Here is a 21,399-nt window from a genome sequence, read left to right as displayed (position 1 = left end):
TACCTACTTTTGCATTCATCTGTTGCAATTCTGGTTTAAGTCTGCAGAAAAAATCCAAACCCACAAAGATAGATTGGAAAAGGTAGGAGTACTTTAATAGCCTTTTCAGATAATTATGAATATAATTATCTGATATGACATCAAAGCTGGACAAGTGGTAGTTTCATAAAGGTTAGCTGCAATGTGGAATCCGAAAGCATATCAATGAACTCTTCATATCATATTACATTAAAATCCACTGGTCTAGCTTGCGCAATGAACGGATCTTTTAGTCATGCATGATTTTGTAACATCTAGTATTGGGAAAATACTGGTTCACTGAATTACAAAGATCTTCCAAATGTTAACACATTTCATTATATAATATTTTTAAAATCACATTCATTAAAACTCATTGATCTCATCAGAAGTCTTTTAAGTTTTGGAAAGCTGCCAAGTTCACAGTGGCAGATACACATTTCCCAAAACTGTAATTTTCATTTGAAAACTCGGTGGTAAGGAATATTGTCAGTTGTTTTCCTTTGAAGTGACAGGCTCACTTCATTCACTTTTAAGAACATTACCTGCCAAATACCAAATAATCAAGTCTAAATAACAACAGTTTGCCCTTTCAAATAAAAATGTACTCAAGTTAAGTGCACAAGTGCTTCTCCATGAGATAACCACTACACTTGGGTATGCAGAAATGCTCAAGGTGTGCTTCCTATCTGTCACAAAACAGCAAAACAATGTGAAACTCAAGGATTAGGATTTAATAAAATTACTATTTTTTACACTTTGTCAAGGACATTAAGTGAAACTGGCTTCCCTTCTTCTTCTTCTTTACACAGTGAATGAGGGCAGCGAAGCATAAATGATTACTGGTAGAGTTTGGTGCTGCACCTAGATTAGTGCCAGGGCACCAGCAGCCTCTACCACTGCAGCTTGGGCACCTTCCATGCAAGTGTCAACACAGTAAAAATATAAACAACATCTTAGTATTATTAAGAAAACAATTTTGACATTATGGACCCCCTAAAAAATCCACTAGCTCCTATATGGGATCGACTAGCTCCTATATGATATAAATGGCAATAAATCCAAGCAAAACACAACTCAAAAATACCATCTCTTACCTTTGCCAAGACTAAAGACAAATGGCTCATTTCTATCATGACTGGAATCAAACTTCTTTCCATTTGACAATTTCCCTTTGTAATGGACATAAACTTTGTCTCCAATCATTGGTGTTTCCTCACTATTCCCCACTCTTTTGACAATCTAGAAAAGACAAACATCAAGAAAAAGGTGCTGATTTTATTCTAATCAGAGAATAAAAAGGTTGCACAGTCCATTCCACAATACCCAGGCAGATTTACAAATAATGACGTCCTTTCTAAAGGCTTCCTTCCCAGTTCCCTCAATAACCCTGTTAGAAAACTGTCCTGTACTACTCTCAATCTTTAATGCTATATTTAATTATTCCCTCAAAATAACATAATAAGGGGCACCTGGGTGGCTCAGTCATTAAGTGTCGGCCTTCGGCTCAGGTCATGATCCCAGGGTCCTGGGACCAAGCCCCGCATCGGGCTCCCTGCTCCGCGGGAAGCCTGCTTCTCCCTCTCCCATTCCCCCTGCTTGTGTTCCTTCTCTCACTGTGTCTCTCTCTGTCAAATAAATAAACAAAATCTTTAAAAAAAAAACCATAATAATATAACCAATAGATCCTGCTTCATGCTTTAACACTAAAATCTCTCAAAACACAGAACTAGTTCATACACAAACTGAATTAGACCAAAAAGATTAGTGGACTTTTAAAACCATTCAAAAAGAAGTCTAAAGCAAAGTTACAAAGGTGAGATTTTATTTACTTCCCTCCTTTGCTAAAAACATTACCTTTTGATTAGATTCCACTAGTTTGGTTTAATTTAAAAAGCTCAATTTTCTGGTAGAACAGATTATACTTCTTATTATATGACAAATATTTAATGTGTAAAAACAGTATCACTGCATAGTTTGATATGATACTGAATAACTTGTTTTCTAGTAAAGCAAATGCCAAAAAAGCTCCAGGCTGAAAAACAGTTAGCTGTCATAAAATCCAGTATATTTATTTTGTTGTTGGCAGAGCAGACCACTAATGCAGTTGGTCAGTTCTGGGAAAAGAAAATCAGATCCAGGCATGTGGTGCTTTAATTTATTCTGTCAATCACCTATGCCATATTAATCATTTTTATTAGATAACAGAGGATGGTAGCTAATATCCAAGAAACATCATTTTAGGGCAAGAGTCTGAATTTTTATACAAAGAATCCAATTATTCACTCCTAAATTCTTTAAGATGTATCCTCCCAGCCCCATCCTCATATTACCACATAAACACCATAAACTTATATTCTACAACTTTCTTAGTTCAAAAGTCCAGACATTCTTTACAGGAAAAGAATCATTACTGCAACTCCACCAAAAACCTGTTAGAACTAATCAATGAGTTCAGTAAAGTGAGAGGATACAAAATCAACACACAGAAATCAGTTGTTTCTATATACTGGTAACAAGGAAATAACTGAAAAAGAAATAAAAAAAACAATCTCAGAAATGCAAATCAAACCCACAAGATACCACCTCACCTGTCAGAATGGCTATGATCAAAAAGACAAGAAATAGTAAATGCTGGTAAGGTTGTAGGGAAAAGAGAACACATGTACTCGTGGTGGGAATGTAACTGGTGTAGCCATTGTGGAAAACAGTGTGAAGTTCCTCAAAAAATTAAAAATAGAACTACCATATGATCCAGCAATTCCACTTCTGGTATTTCTCCAAGGAAAATGTTCAAAAAGATATATGTACCACCATGTTCAGTGAAGCACTATTTACAACACTTAAGCTATGCAAACAACCTCAGTGTCCACAGATAGATGAGTGGATAAAGAAAATGTGGTACATATATACACAGTGAAATGTTAATTCAGCCACAAAAAAGAATGAAATCTTGCCATCTGTGACAACATGGAAGGACCTTGAGAGCATTATGCTAAGTGATAGGGAAATACAAATCCTGTATGATCTCACTTATATGTGGAATCTAAAAAAGCTGAACTCACAAAAACAGAGAGTAGAATGTTAGTTGCTAGGGGCTCTGGACTGGGAAAAATGGAAGATGTGAAGAGTTACCTTAAGGAGATACTTTAAGGATACAATCTAGTCTCAATTCATTTTAAAAATATAAGCTCCACAATATAATTTTACCCTCCTGAGCTAGTCATTGACTTCCCAGATATGACTTGGTCTTAAAAAATAATAATATGCAAACAATGAATCATGGAACACTACAACAAAAACTGATGATATACTGTGACTATGTATGTGACTAACAAAAATTTTTTTAAATAAAATAAAAATAATAAAAATATTTTTTATATTTTATTTTTAATATTTTATATTTATATATATAAGAGAGATTACTATAGATGAGGCACTGTGCTAAATGCTTTATATAATCCCAATAACTGTATGAGGTAGGTAGTAGTGTTCCAATATTACAAATGAGGAAATTTCATCACAGAGAGGTTAACTAAATTGCCTTAGGTCACACAGTTAGTAGACCTACTTAATCTTAACCAAAAGCCCCACAGTGAAACCCATGATTTAAAGGACTTACAATCTCAAAATGTTTCTTACAAGCCTAAAAATCTTCTCAGATTTACTCCCTGGAACAAAGCAGGGCTGGAGGGAGGTTAGGGACTGTGTTCTGTCTGGGTACACTGAAAAGGTGCACAAGAAGGACTCAAATAGAGCAGGGAGATGCTGAGGACAGCCTGCAAAAATATCTACTGTCTCCAGAAGCATCCTGGAGTGTGGGAGAAGTGATTCATATAGGTACAGGTTGAAAGGCCCTCTGAAAGAAGACAGCATGATACAAATCTAGGGCATAAAGCCCCTCTTTCTGGAGTTGAAAGTCTCCAAAATTCGGCTTGGCATGTGGGAAGCTAACAGTAAAACATGTATATTCAGAAGATCCAGGCACAGAAAAAAAGCTTCATATAAGCAAGATTACACAAAACAAACTAAAAAATTCTCATTTGCTGCTGCTGACACAAGGAGATATTAAAACTCAGCTTAGTGGTAATATTTAGAATGTGTAAGCTAATCTTTCAGCAAGAAAAAAATTACACAAAACTTATATGAATAACAACAGTGTAGGAGAAATAATGACTTAATATGACTAAAATCATTTAACCTTGCTCAGCTCCAGTTTACTTACTTACATGGAATACCAATATACACCTTCCATAAATAAAATGGAAGAGTCAAGAGGGGCTGATTGTCTCACAAAACCACTGTGAGACACAAAAACACACATGTAGAAATGATTAATTACAGAGTGAAAAATATAGTGTGTTTTAAGGAGGAAAGCTAATTCAAAAGTAAGATATATTCTCTGATGAAACCTCAAAAAATATCTTCACTGCACAAACAACAATCTGTATGTAAAAACAAATCCTTCTGAACGTTGCAAGTCAGCTTTTCTTTTTCCTCTAATAAGTCTCAAATTGAATTGTCACCAGCTAGCTTTAGTATACTTAAATATTATGTTAAAATAATAAACCATGTGTACACTCTGAGAACTGGGAGATACAGCCTTTTAGAGTCACACAACTTGGATCTGGACCCCAGACCTGCACTTATTTACTCTGTTGGGCCTCAGTTTCACCATCTATAATCTGGGATTAAAAACAAACCTCAAGTCATGAAGATGGAAAACTGAGAACTTGGCTGTAGTGTTTAACACTTAGTAAGCCCCAAAAAACATTATCCACCTCCACCTCCAGCCAAAAGAAACAAAGAAAGATTTTTATAAATAATCCTTCCAAATAGCAAATTTCCCTGCATGTCATTCATCCTTGTAACCTCACCTTTAATACTCCTCTATCTTTTTTAGAGGTGATATCCTCTCCACGTTCAGCCACAGCTGCTGCTGGGTTTTCTCCATTGTTCTTGGCACCTTCATCAGTAGTCATGGTCTTTTATAAGTTAGAAAACCTGCTGAGAAGAAATGTATTTTAGCTAGGAAAAATACCATTGCTTTAAGCATCTGAAAATGCCGTAGGAATGGGCTATCCCTGATCTAAGGTTTACATAGGGCCAATGAGGTTAAACACTGAACATGAAAACAAAAAATGTGCCATGAGCATGTATTGATACCATGAGGCATGTACATAAAACATCATCCAACTCTACAGTTTCCCATCCAGCGATGGTCCCAAATTAGAGGGCAGTACAAGTCAGGTTTGGTAGTGATTATATTCCTTAACATGATTACACCCTGAGAAGCAGTAATTTTAGAACTTTGAAAATGTCTTTTTCCTATAGTGATATTCTTGACAGAAAATTAAGAACTTATCAGGTGATGTGATTTAAAAAATGACAATATACAGGGGTGCTCAGTCACTGAACTTCCGACTCTTGATTTCGGCTCAGGTTGTAATCTCATGGGTCCTGTGATTGAGCCCCGAGTTGGGCTCTGCACTCAGAGGGGAATCTCCTTGAAGATCTTCTCCCTCTGCCCCTCCCGTCACTCATGCACACTTGCCCTATTACACATTCTCTCTCTCTAAAATAAATAAATAAATCTTTTAAAAAAGGGGGGGCAATATATCATAGTGGTAAATAGAACAGGTGTTAGAAAGTGATGACCCCCGTCTGAGCCTTAGCTCCAGCAGTATCTCACACCCACAAACTTAATCTTGCTGAGCCTTAATTTCAAGTCTGTAAAAGGGAGAGAGTGCATTGTTCACAGAGTTCCTGTGAGGCATTAATGAGATAATGTATGTGAAAAGATTAGCACAGAATCATAACTTAAAGATGTAAGCATTTATCATGCTTCTCATTGGGTCCTCTTCAGGGCTACATTTTTCATCTCTTGCTCAAAATATCTATAGAATGAGGTTCTTCCCTGGCATGGCATTCGAGGCCCTTCACAATCTGATCCTAACCTATCTTTCACAGGTCTAGCTTCCACTCCTTTCTTTTACTTTATTTCATGCAGCTCATGCTCTAGTCAAACCAGAGCAATTCCTCAGCCATAACAAGCCCTCTGCTTTCCCATCTCCATGCTTTTGGTCACTCTTTTTCTTCCCCTCCAAACACTCTTCCCTCTCAAATTCTTGCTCCATCATACCAATCTTGACCCCATACTTGGAAGTTGTCTGCACTTTTCTGTGCTTCCTGAGCTCTTCCCTTGATGTGCTGTCTATCATATATTTATAAGACACATTTGCTGGATTTAAAAGATCCTTGAGAGCAAGGGCCACGCTTTGTTCATATTTATATCCCCTAGAATGCCTCCACCTTTCAGACTGCTAAAACAAAACAAGCAAGGAATTTGGAGCTCCTTACAAGCTGTTTGATGTTGGCTACCTTTAACTTCTCTAAGCCTTTCTCCCCCACCTGTGTAACTGGAATAATAACATCTACTTTCACAGAGTGATCTTCTGGATTAAATGGTATAATGTGTATTTTTAGAAGTATACATTCCAATGTTAGCTCTTACTATCAGTCACCCAAATGACAGACACTTTTTCATGCAAGGCAAACCAAACCAAAGGGCCAATCAACAGATGCAACAAAACACATCTCAGTGGCTGCTGCAATTATTAATTCCACACTGCTCTCCTGGTTGAGCAGGGAAAGTCAAGAATTAATCACTTCTACAGCTATTCCATATTAAACTAATAATAATGGATAAAGCTCCCTAAAGTCAATATATAATAATAATATCCTGCAGTGTTTTAACTCATTTCCAATTGACCTAAATTTACTTCAGTCAACAAAGACACAAATCAAATTCTGCTGTGCCCAAAAATCTTCAAAGAGAACACCAAAGACCAGGAGCTAAGCCCCTTTGCTTTATTTTCTAGTACAGTTTATACCAAACACAAAAGATCCAAATGCTTGGCTCAAGATAAGGGAGAGGCCAGAACAAAGCATTCTCAAACAACAACAGAAATTAAGTACCCAGCTGTATGTGATGCTAGGATAGATAATTAGGAAAATTACATGCATAGGGTTGGTTCCCAGCTTCTAGTAACCAACTGCTTATGATAGACTTCTCTAATGCATGGAGACTTGTAGAAGGCACCTCCAAAACAGAGGGGAAAATATCTTTTAAATATTTGGGGAGTCATGAATCATATTCCCGGAAAAATACATTGACACAAAAAAGTTTCCTGGGCCTCACAGATAAACTGACATCCATCAATAGCCCCCTGGCAAAACCTTGAATTAAATCAATGTGCAAATTAAAATGACCAGGTGGAAGGTTATTAGGGAGCAGGACAGCCACACAGTCTCAAAGCATGAACCTACAGATTACTTAGTAAAGGAAAAGTGCTTTCCGATGAAGTGATCTGAGAGGCACCCCTTAGCACGAGTGGTCTGCATCATGACCAAGCTGTGCATTACCCAAAATAATACACATGGCTATCCCGGTGCCTCCTGATGTGATGGAATGGGAAGTACACGTGTAATAGTCCTACCAAAAGTATTTAACCTGAAACTAATCAAGAAGAAAAGATAAAATCATTTGTGCAATATTGTATAAGACCACTGGCCTAGACGTCTCAAAATGTTAATGTTATGAAAGATCCCTCACCCCAAAAAAGATAGGGGGCCTGTCCTAGTCTAAAGGAGACTAAAGAGATACAACAACCAAATGTGATGTGTGATCTTTGGCTGGATCCTGGATTAGGGGGATGAAAATGTTATAAAAGCACATTTTTGGGAGAATTAGAAAGACTTAAAAAATAAGACTGTACATTAGATTATTATTACTTTGTAACATTAACTTTCTAGAGTGTGGTACAGTATCGTGGTTTTACATAGAATAATACCCTCATTCCTAGGAGACAAATCCTGAACTATTTAGAGGTGAGGTGTCATGATGTCTGTTACTTACTTTCAAATCATTTAAGAGAGTGTGTGTGTGTGCAAGCACAAATACCACAAAAAAAATAAAAGTTTTGAGGAAGGATGACTACCAACCACATGTCCAAAGACAGTGCCTTTCTTTTTAATGCTTATCAATTGGGGATCAGCTACATTTTTAAATGAAAATACTGTCAATCAAAAAATAGCTCAGTCGGTTAAGTGTCCGACTCTTGATCTCAGCTTAGGTCATGATCTCAGGGTCGTGAGATCAAACCCTGCATCAGGCTGTGTGCTCAGCCAGGAGTTTGCCTGAGATCCTCTCCTTCTCTCTCTCTGTCTTCCCCCCAACCCCCAACACAGCTCACATGCATCGCTCCATCAAATAAATAAATAAATAAATTTTTTTAAAGCCATTTCTTTTGGTTCTAATCCTACCCTTTGGAAACAATAGCCTGGTAAAATTCAACTTGTAAATTGATTTGCTAACTTTATAAGTCTCATTTGATAAAGGAATTTGCTCTTCATATTTGGTTCTAACACTTTAAGGGATTTAAGTAATCTTCGTAATCTCAGACAATGGTTCTGAGCAGTATGGAGTATATGAAAAGGGGTAGCATAATTAAAACACAAAAATAAAACAGTAAAATGCTTTTCAACTTTCAAAGGCAAGATAAATCTGGAAGAATAAAGAAATAAACTGAATTTTCCAAGTTTCTTCCATTAATTCCAGTTATGTCCTTTGGCGTACAGATCTTTATAAGCAAACAAAAATTTTTAAAAACCTTTTTCCTTGATCTAGTGTTATATGAAAAAAGGCAGTAAGATGAGACAATTCCCAAAAACCTGCAAGACACACTGAGAAAGTTTCACTTTTTTCATAAGTGAGCCTTTTCTTCTTTCCCCTACTCTAGGTTTATTCTGGATTTAAAATCACTATGTAGCTATGGATATTAATCTATGATAAAGCTCACTGTTCTGAACTGTCCAAAGGGGGGAAACTGCTACCCAGTACATCAGAGAGGGAACACACAGTTCTGTTATGGACATGCCAGATAAGCAGGCACTCTCCAAAGTGCAAGTCAGCAAACACCTGAGACATAACTGAAAAATGAGAATACGCTTAAAATTTCACCAACAGTGTACTGAAAAATTCAGTTAATGTAACTAAAAATGAGAAATCATTTTAAAGGGTTATCCATTAATTCCCCATGTGTATTTCTCACCGTGTTATTCTCTGTTAAAATACAGATCACTTGTATCAGATTATCCTACTCTCTAACAGGAGAGTTTTCAGAAAGAAGACAAAAAGGGAATATAGGACCTGGATGCTTTGTTAGCAGCACAGAAAATGACAGTAGCACTCTTTCTAAGTAACACAGATGCCTGGGCCATAAAGGCTTTCACAGCCTCCTAAAACTAAAACACAAGAGGAAGAAAACACACAAGACACATACCCTAGGACTTGTAACTAAATGCAATAATCTATCTTAATTTAAAAAACACCCATGTAAGGATGAACCGGAAAGCCCTCATTGACTTTCAACCCCACGCCTCTGTCAAAACATTCAAATCCAGTAACACATGGGAGTGTCAAGATAAGTTATCTATTTGTAGACAAGACATGCATACAAAAGAGATAAATATGTACGCAGAGGAAACGAGATCACAGAAGAGGACAGACTACACATGGATATGAAGCTGCACTCTACATTTAGCCATATACCTTCCCCCAGTTAACTTCCTTCCTCCACACTGGGGTGGGGAAGAAGAAGATGATGAATAATACTCCCACACATGCCCATACATTTTTTTTCTCCAAAAAAGGAACCTGTAAAAAGATGTACAAATGGCCAATAAGCACATGAAAAGATGCTCAACATCAGTTTTTAGGGAAATGCAAATCAAAATCTCAATGAGATATGTAAGGGGGAAAACTTTCCCTTTCTTCCCTTCCAGGTTCTTTCCCTGGTCTAATAATTAAATTGACATAAGACAGATTAACAAGAAAAAAACCCCAAATTTTTACCTTTGGGAACCCCAAAGATATGAAGTTCCCAGACACGCAAGCAACTGAGGTTTATAAGCCATCCTGAGCTAAGGAGAAGGCGGTGAGGGACTGGGACTTCAAAGGGGAGGAAGACCATTCACAGATGATGGGAGGAGCAAACGTTTGGTCAACAAATGTTTGCCCTGCCAGGCAGATAAGTCTTTTTTATATAAACAGTCATCTCTGGTATTAGCTCTCATCCAGGTACAGGCCCTCACTCTAAATTCTTTTAGGCAGTTAAGAGAGAGGTAAAAAGAAAAAATAAAATAATAAATAAATCTCTTCTTGAGTCTGTTAGACCTCAACTGCCTTCAGCTCAAAAGAGTCCCCATGCCAAAGGGGCATATTTGAGGATCACCACCTTCTGCTCCCCCTTAGATACCTTCACACCCATTAGAATAGCTATTTTCAAAAAACGGAAAATGACAAATGTTTGGGGAGAATGTAGAGAAACTGGAACCCTCATGCATTGCTGGTGGGAATATAAAATGGTATACCCTCTGTGGTTCATCAAAATGTTCCACACAGAATTACCATTATAATCCAGCTGTTCCACTCCCGGACATATACCCAAAATAACTGAAAGCAGAGACTTGTATAGCAATCTTCATAGCAACACGATTCACAATAGCCAAAAGGTGGAAACAATCCAAGTGTCCATAAACAAGATATGGTACATGTACATATATGTATGATTAAAATATTCAGCCATAAAAATAAAATGCTGACACGTGCTACAACACATGGATAAACCTTAAAAACATTAAGCTAAGTGAAATAAACCAGACACAAAAGGGCAAATATTATAGGACTCTACTTTTTTTTAATATTTTATTTATTTATTTGTCAGAGACAGAGCACAAGCAGGGGGAGCGGCAGGCAGAGCAGGGAGAGGGAGAAGCAAGCTCCCTGCTGAGCAAGAGGCCTGACACAGGACTCGATCCCAGGACCCCAGGACCATGACCTGAGCCGAAGGCGGACGCCCAGCAGACTGAGCCACCCAGGCACCCCTAGGACTCTACTTATATGAGGTATCTAGAGTAGGCAACTTCATAGAGACAGAAAAGTAGAATAGAGATTACTAGGGGCTGGAGAAAGGGAGTATGGACAGTTGTTTAATGGGTGCAGAGTTTCTGTTTGGGAAGGTGAAAAAGTTCTGGAGAACAAAAGTGGTAGTAATTGCACAATAGTGTAAATGTACTCACTGTCACTGCACTGTACATTTAATACTGGTAAAAAACTGTAAATTTTATGTTACATACATTTAAGCACAATTAAAAAAAAAAGAGGGGGTCTGGGTGGCTCAGTCAGCTAAGCTTCTGCCTTCAACTCTGGTCATAATCTTGGAGTCCTGGATAACCTCAGAGTCCTGGGATGGAGGCTCGTGTGCGGCTCCCTGCTCAGCGGGGAGCTTACTTCTCCCTCTGCCCCTCCCACCCCCCCCCTCATGCATTCTAATAAATAAATAAAATCTTAAAAAAAAAAAAAAAAGAAATCTGAGGCCAGAGCAGACAGAAATTAACAGAACGGTCAGCCAGACTTAACTCTTTGATCCTTCTACTTTCCCCTTAACTGAAGGTGCCTTGCTCATTTCTAGGGTACATCCACAGTGTACATCCAAAGTGCTGAGCCCAGCCTCCAGCAGGGCCTGCTGCATCAATTCTTCAGGTACCGAAGGCTCAGATGTCCAGTGGAGAAGACAGGAAAGAGAATCCTCAACGGAATTACCACTTTATAGCTACAAACGACATCCCCCTTTATTCTCTCTCTTAGATATATACAATGCTTTGCTATACTCGCTTTCTCAGTTCAAGTAGTTACTGAAGAAAGCAAAGTTAACAGACCAAATTTATAATTACTTCTGTCACTGACTACTTGGATGGATTACTATTCTCAATATTATATTAGTATTAAAAACCTAAAAAATATTAGACCATCCCAAATGCCAAAGGTTGAAAGACTACTAAATTATCAACTTTCTCCAAGAGGGCCCTGGAATTACAGACAAATTTGTAAATCTCTGAGCTGGAAAACAAGAAAAGGTATGTCACTGAACTAGAAGGGAGAAGGGATCAGACTGAAGGAGAAGACAAAGAGGCGCAAGTTGCCTTTCTAAACATCAACTCTAAGAACAGCTCTTCCCAAGGGAGCCTGGGGTCAGCATCAACAAAAGTAGGAGCGGGCCAGAGAAATTAAGTAGAGAACCACGTCTGGGGAAGAGAGCAGAAGCGGTGTTTGGGTCAGTTAGCCCAGGTAGGTTTCCTTCCCTCCCTAGTGCACAAGGTGGATCCCATTCTAGGATATAAGGATTTTCTTTATTCTTGGGGTTCAGACTTATCACCAGGATATATTGTGGTATTTGTCTTCTTTCCTTAATTCCTGCAGGGGCCCTTGATATCCTGGTCTTTAATTGCTGAAGATGAGTCTTTGCGGATCTCAGGGCAGTTTCAACTTTTATTTCTTTTCCTTCTTCAGTGTCTGTCCTCTACCTCAAAGTCTTACTAGACAGACTGTACACATCTTGGTTTTATCCTTTAGATCTCTTAGGCATGTTTCTAAACATGGAATAAACATGAGAATCACCTGGGAAGCTTTAAAAAGCCACTGATGCCTGCACCCCACTCCCAGAGAATCTGTATTTAATTGGTTTGTGGTGGAGCCAGGGCCTCAGTGGGTTTTTTAAAATTGATTTATTTGAGAGAGAGAGGAAGAGAGAGAGCACACATGAGTGGAAGGGCCAGAAGGAGAGGGAGAGAATCTCAAGCAGACTCCACGCTAAGTGTGGAGCCTAACTCAGGGCTCTATCTCACGACCCTGAGATCATGACCTGAGCTGAACCCAAGAGTTGGACGCTCAACTGACTGAGGCACCCCAGCGCCCCAAGGGCATCAGTGTTCTTAAAAAGTATCTCAGATGATTCTAATGTGCACAAAAGGTTAAGAAACATTGGAGTTTCTCTTAGAATCCATCATTGGCTTTTTGCTCTATATTCTAAGAGATTTTCTTTGATGGAATTTCTAGATCACCATTTGGTGATCAAAGGATCTTTTAAAGCAATGTTTTTGATTTTTGTATACTCTTATTATCTGATTGCACATTTTTCTTACATGTCTTTATTTTGTGGCTACAATTACTTCTCAAATATTTAGAGATTCTACTTAGAATAAAATGGGACATCTATGAATAAGTATTTGGCAAATTTTTTTTTATTTTGTGGGGGGGAAATTGCTGATTAGGTGTATCCCCTAGGATCTCCCATAGGCACTGGGCAGTGGTAAAGGTTTAAAGGTTAAAAAACAGAAATAAGAGAAAGACAGCATATTGTGAGTTACAAGTTAAGTAGAAGGGGACTGTATAAAGATGCAAAAGTGACAGGTGAGCCATTTGATAGCTGCACTAGGCTTACAATGGGAAAAGGTGAAATGATTTAGGTAAAAGGGAAATAGAGAGCAAAGGCTTAAAAAGAAGGTCCAGAAAGACTTAAATACATAGGGGAAAGAGTCAAGTGTAGATTTGTTCATCAATTAAACACTTATAGATTACTCAAGTTACCACTAAGTTAACGGCAGGGCTAAATAAAAGTATGCTAAAGTTTTTCCTCAATAGAACAGTCATGGGAGTGTTTAAATAAAATTTGGCAAATTCATACTACAAAAATATAATGAAGTCTTTGAAAAGGATAAGATAAATCTAGACAGTAGAGAATCATTTAGTTAAGAGTCTAAACACCGAAAACATCCAAACAGCTGAATTAAGATTTTGTAAATGCTCATGCACTGAAAATACCATTGTAATAAATGAAGTGTATTGTTATGGTGCACAGTGCCCAGGGATGACTTGGTCCTCTGGGCTGCTAGAAAAAAAAAAAAAGCCAGTTGATAACATCACAGGGGGATAATACATGTGACAGTGTGCTATATTGTAATTACACGCAGCAATCAACCATGGTTCCCAGCTGTTTGTAGATTTTGGTGTGTGCAATCATTTTACAGCACTGGATTACAAATTATGCAAATATTACATACCTAATTTTTATCATTGTTTTTTCTTAGAGTTAAGATAGCTAAACTCTGGAAATATAATAAAGAACAGGTAAGGTCTTAGTTATTTCAGATAAAATAACCTTTTAATAATGACATGAAAAGATGGAAAGATGTCCAAGATGTACTATTAAGCAAATGGTGAGTGGCAATCTGTAAAATGACCTTATTTTCAGAAGGAAAATAGTGTATATGTGTGTGTGTATTGCTTATATATAAAAAAAGTTTGGAAAGATAACTACTATCAAAACAGCCAGTAAAGATAACTCTGGAGAATGAGATCTGGGAGGAGGGGGAGTAGGAAGGAATTTTCACTTCTTAAATTTTATTTTAGGTCATTTAAATAGTTTAACAATAAGCACATATTACTTTCATGATTTTTTTTAAACTTAGGACAAAAAGATCAAACACTTCATGGTTCCACTCATCAGGACTTTTTTTTTTTTTTTAAGATTTTATTTCTTTATTTGACACACAGAGAGCACAAGCAAACAGAGTGGCAGGCAGAGGGAGAGGGAGAAGCAGGCTCTCCACGGAGCAGGGAGCCCAACGTGGGGCTTGATCCCAGGATGCTGGGGTCATGACCTGAGCCGAAGGCAGATGCCCAATTAACTGAGCCACCCAGGCACCCCAGGAATTTTTTTTTTAATAAATTGCTAAGGTTAATTTAAAACCACTGAAATTTCTTTAAAAAAAATTTTAAAAAAAAGATTTTATTGGGGCACCTGGGTGGCTCAGTCGTTAAGCGTCTGCCTTAGGCTCAGGTCATGATCCCGGGGTCCTGGGATCAAGCCCCACATAGGGTTCCCTGCTCGGCGGGAAGCCTGCTTCTCCCTCCCCCACTCCCCCTGCTTGTGTTCCCTCTCTGGCTGTGTCTCACTCTGTCAAATAAATAAATAAATCTTTAAAAAAAAAAAAAGATTTTTGTTTTTATTTGAGAGAAAGACAGCAAGAGAGAGAGCATGAGTGGGGTGAGGGGCAGAGGGAGAAGCAGACTCCCCACCAAGCAGGGAGCCTGATGCAGGGCTCGATCTCAGGACCCTGAGATCATGACCTGAGCCAAAGGCAGATGCTCCACCGACTGAGCCACCCAGGCGCCCCTCATCAGGACTTTTCATTTTACTGTTCAATTTAATTCAAACATTTTGGAGTGCCTTCAATGTAGAGGAAGAAAACTGGTTGAGCAAAAAGTGTTTGTGAGATATCCAGAGGACAGTCAGAGAGACAAGGCCTGAGCTCAGGAGAGAAGTCTGGATGTTTGTTGGGGAGTTACCAGACTCTATGTGGAAATTAAGATAAAAGTATACAGCAATTACTACTAAGTAAATAAAACCAAACTTCTCAAATTTCTAATGTCTAAGCCTCACTTCTGATTACTAGGACTCTTAGCAATACAGCTGAACAGTTTAAAAACTACAAACCATCCCTGAAGCAGCCAGCAATACTACCAATGGATAGATTAAAAAGCTCTCTCAGCACTTCGAAAGCACTAGTCCTCTCATTCCTTTAATACCATACCACTATTCAAATAAAATTATTTACTGCTCTTTTATCTCCTCAGGTAAGCATCTGAATCTTTCTCTGGTACTTTCTTGACTTCACGCATTGCCTCATGGCTGTCACTAGCTGTAGCCTGCTCCAAGCCAAGTCATGACACCCCTTAGTTCAAAGGTACATCTGATAGATATCACTAGTAAGAGTTATGGTAGAGACTGCCAGTACTTTTCAAGTCTCTTTTTCTCCACTTCTTCCTTATTAATAAAACCTCTATTTTTTAACAGGACACAAAGCTTCCCAGAATAAAGCTTCAGTGTCCTACCCTGCAGCTAAGTATGGCCATGTAACTAAATTCAGGCCACTGGGAGATAAGGTAAATATATCCCTAAAGGAACAGTGGCCAGAACATTGTACACACACCACTGAGCTAAAAGCTGAAAGATAAGGAGCCATTCAACAAATAGCTACTGAATACCTACTATGTGCCGCTGTTCTAGGCAATGGAGAAGGCACAACAGAAAACATTTTCTATCTCCTCAGAACTTACATTCTGGTAAGGGTAAAGACAGGAGTAAGACTCTATTACTTTGTTTTGAACACGTTTGCTCATGTTTTTGATAGAAAAATCTAATTTCTACCTGTATCACAGTGGTAGATTATCAATGTGGGTTGACTCATAGGGTCAAACAGTTTGCTTCCAAGTGTTCTAATGATTTCTAAGAATAAGACAACAAGGTAACACATGACAAAGGTCTATAAACACTACAGGCAGGTCTATAGGTAGACAATGTGTCTTATTGATTTTTTGTACCTCTACCACCTAGTGTAAGTGAATGGAGTAAAAGAGGCACTCAACAGACACTGAACTGTGATTTTCAAAAGCAGTCAATATAAAAATGGTAAAATATCAGACACTAGAGTAAGGAATCAGTGCTTAACTATCATTACCAGTTGACTACATTCCTTCTCCAAATCTACTCTGAAAAATCTAGAGACTTACACTGTACCTGAGTGTTCAACTACAAAAAGTAAAAATAATATTCTGTTCTAATAAAACCCTGGCAAAGGAGCAAGACGGCGGAGGAGTAGGAGACCTGGATTTCGTCTGGTCTCAGGAAGTCAGCTGAATAGGGATCAAACCATTCTGAACACCTACGAACTCAACAGGAGATCGAAGAGGAGAGTAGCAACAACTCTCTGAACAGAGAAGCGACCACTTTCTGGAAGGTAGGATGTGCGGAGACGTGAATCCGAGGCGATATTCGGGAGGATAGACGGTGGGGGAGGGGCCGCCGTCGGCCGCTTCTGGCAAGTGCTAGAGCCGCGCAGCACAAAATCGGAACTGTTAGAAGTCGGCTCCGCTGAGGGACGTCGCTGCAGTGGCTAAGCAGGGGGTGGAATCCTCCCGGGACAGTGTGGTCTCAGGACCCTTGGGGTCACAGAAAGACCGGGGGTGCCTGATTGCGGCAGAGCTCCCAGGTATCGGAGCGGGGAAGCCGGCTGCAGAGACGGAGCTGAGGCGCGGGCTCTCAGCTCGGGTTGCCATAAACTGTGATCCGCGGCCCAGTCGGGCCACTGCTACTCCAGCAGGGACCCCACAAGCGGCAGAGCTGGGGAGACTCCCCTTCCTTCCCAGGGAGGAGCGGCGCGGGGAGCGCACCGCAGGGATCTGCTGGGTTTGGAGACTCCACACGGGGTCGGGTGCCAGAGATAGCAACCCTGGGTCACAGGCCGGGTGAGCACAGAGTGCAGCCGGAGACCAGGGAGACGGGAGTTTCTGCTTTTCTCTGGGGGCGCACTGAGGAGCGGGGCCCCGAGTTCTCAGCTCCTCCGGGTGGAGACTGGGAGGCCACCATTTTTGCCCTGGTCCTCCAAAGCTGTACCGAGAGCTTGCAGGGAACAAAAGCTCCTGAGAGCAAACCCGAGCAGCTTCCTTAGCCTGGACCGACAAGGGCGGGGCAATTCAGCCTCCGGCAAAGACATTTGGAAACCACGGCAACAGGCCCCTCCCCCAGAAGATCAGCACGAACAGCCAGCAAGCCAAGACCAAGTTTACCGATCAAGGAGGATCAAGGAGAACGGGAGAACTCCCGCGCTAGGGGAATACTGCACATAGAATTCATGGCTTTTTTTTTTACCATAATTCATTAGCTCATCAAAGTTAATTTTTGTTGACTGTTTTTTTATTTATTTTTTTCCCTTTTTCAACCAACATCTTATCAATCTCTTTTTTTAAAAAAAAAACCATTTTTTATCTTTCATTTTTAGAGTCATATTTTATCCCTTCATAGTAGTTACCCTTATTTTTGGCATATATATATATAAGTTGTTCTCTCTTTAAAATTTTGAGATACAGTTTCTTCTAACAGATCAAAATATACCCTAAATCACTAGTGTATGGCTTTGTTCTAGTCTCCTGCCTGATCACATTCTCTCCCTTTTTCCTTTTTTTTTTTTCTTAAATCTTCTTTCCTTCTTCAAACAACTTCTTATCTTATCAAGTCCTTTTATAAAATATTTTATAATTTTCATCTTTACAGTCATCTTCCATCCCTTCATTGTATCAACCCTTATTTTGTACATATATGTCTTTCTTCCTTTAAAATTTTAGGAGGCACTTTTTTCTAACAGACCAAAATACGCCCAAAATCTAGTGTGTGGCACTGATCTATGCACCAGCCTGATCATATTTGATCATATTCTGTTTTTTTTTGTATTGTTCTGTTTTTGTTTTTATCTTTTTTTTTCTTTTCTCTTTCTTTTTTCTTTCTTTCCCTTTCTTTTCCCCTGGTTTCAGGTCTTTTCTGATTTGTATACAGTATATTTGCTGGGGACGTTGTAAACCTGTTAGCATTTTGTTCTCTCATTCATCTATTTTCCTCTGGACAAAATGACAAGATGAAAAAAATCACCTCAGCAAAAAGAACAAGAGGTAGTACCGTCAGCCAGGGACCTACTCAATACAGACATTAGTACGATGTCAGACCTAGAGTTCAGAATCATGACTTTAAAGATACTAGCTGGGCTTGAAAAAAGCGTGGAAGTTATTAGAGAAACCCTTTCTGTAGAAATAATAGAACTAAAATCTAACCAAGTCGAAATCAAAAAGGCTATTGATGAGGTACAATCAAAAATGGGGGCACTAAATGCTAGGATAAATGAGGCAGAAGAGAGAATCAGTGATATAGAAGACCAAATGATGGAAAATAAAGAGGCTGAGAAAAAGAGAGAGAAACAACTACAGGATCACGAGGGCAGAATTCAAGAGATAAGTGATACGATAAGACGAAACAACATTAGAATAATTGGGATCCCAGAAGAAGAAGAGAGAGAGAGAGGGGCAGAAGGTATATTGGAGCAAATAATAGCAGAGAACTTCCCTAATGTGAGGAAGGAAACAGGCATCAAAATCCAGGAGGCACAGAGAACCCCTCTCAAAATCAATAAAAATAGGTCAACACCCCGACATCTAATAGTAAAACTTACGAGTCTCAGAGACAAAGAGAAAATCCTGAAAGCAGCTCAGGAGAAGAGATATGTAACCTACAATGGTAGAAACATTAGATTGGCAACAGACCTATCCACAGAGACCTGGCAGGCCAAAAAGAACTGGCAAGATATCTTCAGAGCACTAAACGAGAAAAATATGCAGCCAAGAATACTATATCCAGCTAGGCTGTCATTGAAAATAGAAGGAGAGATAAAAAGCTTCCAGAACAAACAAAAACTAAAGGAATTTGCAAACACGAAACCAGCCCTCCAAGAAATATTGAAAGGGGTCCTCTAAGCAAAGAGAGAGCCTAAAAGCAGCAAAGATCAGAAAGGAACACAGACAACATACAGTTAACAGTCACCTTACAGGCAAAACAATGGCACTAAATTCATACCTTTCAATAGTTACCCTGAATGTAAATGGGCTAAATGCCCCAATCAAAAGACACAGGCTATCAGATTGGATTAAAAAACAAGACCCATCCATATGCTGTCTGCAAGAGACTCATTTTAGACCCAAAGACACCCCCAGATTGAAAGTGAGGGGGTGGAAAACCATTTACCATGCTAATGGACACCAAAAGAAAGCTGGGGTGGCAATCCTTATATCAGACAAACTAGATTTTAAAACAAAGACTGTAATAAGAGATGAGGAAGGACACTATATCCTACTTAAAAGGTCTATCCAACAAGAAGATCTAACAATTGTAAATATCTATGCCCCGAACATGGGAGCAGCCAATTATATAAGGCAATTAATAACAAAAGCAAAGAAACACATTGACAACAATACAATAATAGTGGGGGACTTTAACATCCCCCTGACTGAAATGGACAGATCATCTAAGCAAAAGATCAACAAGGAAATAAAGACTTTAAATGACACACTGGACCAAATGGACTTCACAGACATATTCAGAACATTCCATCCCAAAGCAATGGAATACACATTCTTCTCTAGTGCCCATGGAACATTCTCCAGAATTGATCACATCCTAGGTCACAAATCAGGTCTCAACCAGTACCAAAAGATTGGGATCATTCCCCTGCATATTTTCAGACCACAATGCTTTGAAACTAGAACTCAATTAAGAGGAAAGTCGGAAAGAACTCAAATACATGGAGGCTAAAGAGCATCCTACTAAAGAATGAATGGGTCAACCAGGAAATTAAAGAAGAATTAAAAAAATTCATGGAAACCAATGAAAATGAAAACACAACTGTTCAAAATCTTTGGGATACAGCAAAGGCAGTCCTGAGAGGAAAGTATATAGCAATACAAGCCTTTCTCAAGAAACAAGAAAGGTCTCAAATACACAACCTAACCCTACACCTAAAGGAGCTGGAGAAAGAACAGCAAATAAAGCCTAAACCCAGCAGGAGAAGAGAAATAATAAAGATCAGAGCAGAAATCAATGAACTAGAAACCAAAAGAACAGTAGAACAGATCAATGAAACTAGGAGCTGGTTCTTTGAAAGAATTAACAAGATTGATAAACCCCTGGCCAGAATTATCAAAAAGAAAAGAGAAATGACCCAAATCAACAAAATCATGAATGAAAGAGGAGAGATCACAACCAACACCAAAGAAATACAAACAATTATAAGAACATATTATGAGCAACTCTATGCCAGCAAATTAGATAACCTGGAAGAAATGGGTGCATTCCTAGAGATGTATCAACTACCAAAATTGAACCAGGAAGAAATAGAAAGCCTGAACAGACCTATAACCACTAAGGAAATTGAAGCAGTCATCAAAAATCTCCCAAGAAACAAAAGCCCAGGGCCAGATGGCTTCCCAGCGGAATTCTATCAGACATTTAAAGAAGAATTAATACCTATTCTCCTGAAACTGTTCCAAAAAATAGAAACGGAAGGAAAACTTCCGAACTCATTTTATGAGGCCAGCATTACCTTGATCCCAAAACCAGACAAAGACCCCATCAAAAAGAATTACAGACCAATATCCTTGATGAACATGGATGCAAAAATTCTCACCAAAATACTAGCCAATAGGATCCAACAGTACCTTAAAAGGATTATTCACCACGACCAAGTGGGGTTTATCCCTGGGCTGCAAGGCTGGTTCAACATTCACAAATCAATCAACGTGATACGATACATTAACAAAAGAAAGAACAAGAATCATATGATCCTCTCAACAGATGCAGAAAAAGCATTTGACAAAGTACAGCATCCTTTCTTGATAAAAACTCTTCAGAGTATAGGGTTAGAGGGTACATACCTCAATATCATAAAAACCATCTATGAAAAACCTACAGCGAATATCATTCTCAATGGGGAAAGGCGGAGAGCTTTTCCCCTAAGGTCAGGAACGCGGCAGGGATGTCCACTCTCACCACTGCTATTCAACATAGTATTAGAAGTCCTAGCCACAGCAATTAGACAACA

General features: G+C 38.9%; 1 protein-coding gene across 6 annotated transcripts in view; it reads right to left on the bottom strand.

Annotated features, from left to right (window-relative positions):
- Positions 1-21,399, bottom strand: part of FKBP5 (FKBP prolyl isomerase 5) — a 122,224-nt gene that overhangs the window by 53,118 nt on the left and 47,707 nt on the right. For 3 of the 6 annotated variants that reach the window (XM_027603958.2, XM_027603963.2, XM_027603959.2), the window contains 2 exons: positions 4,896-5,025; positions 1,116-1,260 (listed from right to left, as the gene is read on the bottom strand). In XM_027603958.2, coding sequence (XP_027459759.1) covers positions 1,116-1,260; positions 4,896-5,000 — 250 coding nt within the window. In that variant the 5' untranslated portion in view covers positions 5,001-5,025. The remainder of the gene's footprint in view (positions 1-1,115; positions 1,261-4,895; positions 5,026-21,399) is intronic. The other 3 variants (XM_027603953.2, XM_027603962.2, XM_027603956.2) reach the window with 1 other exon arrangement.

The sequence above is a fragment of the Zalophus californianus genome, chromosome 7 (assembly GCF_009762305.2).
Source record: "Zalophus californianus isolate mZalCal1 chromosome 7, mZalCal1.pri.v2, whole genome shotgun sequence".
In the NCBI taxonomy this organism is placed as follows: domain Eukaryota; kingdom Metazoa; phylum Chordata; class Mammalia; order Carnivora; family Otariidae; genus Zalophus; species Zalophus californianus.
The sequence above is the reverse complement of the archived record's forward strand: the minus strand, read 5'-3'. Positions and strand labels throughout refer to the sequence as shown.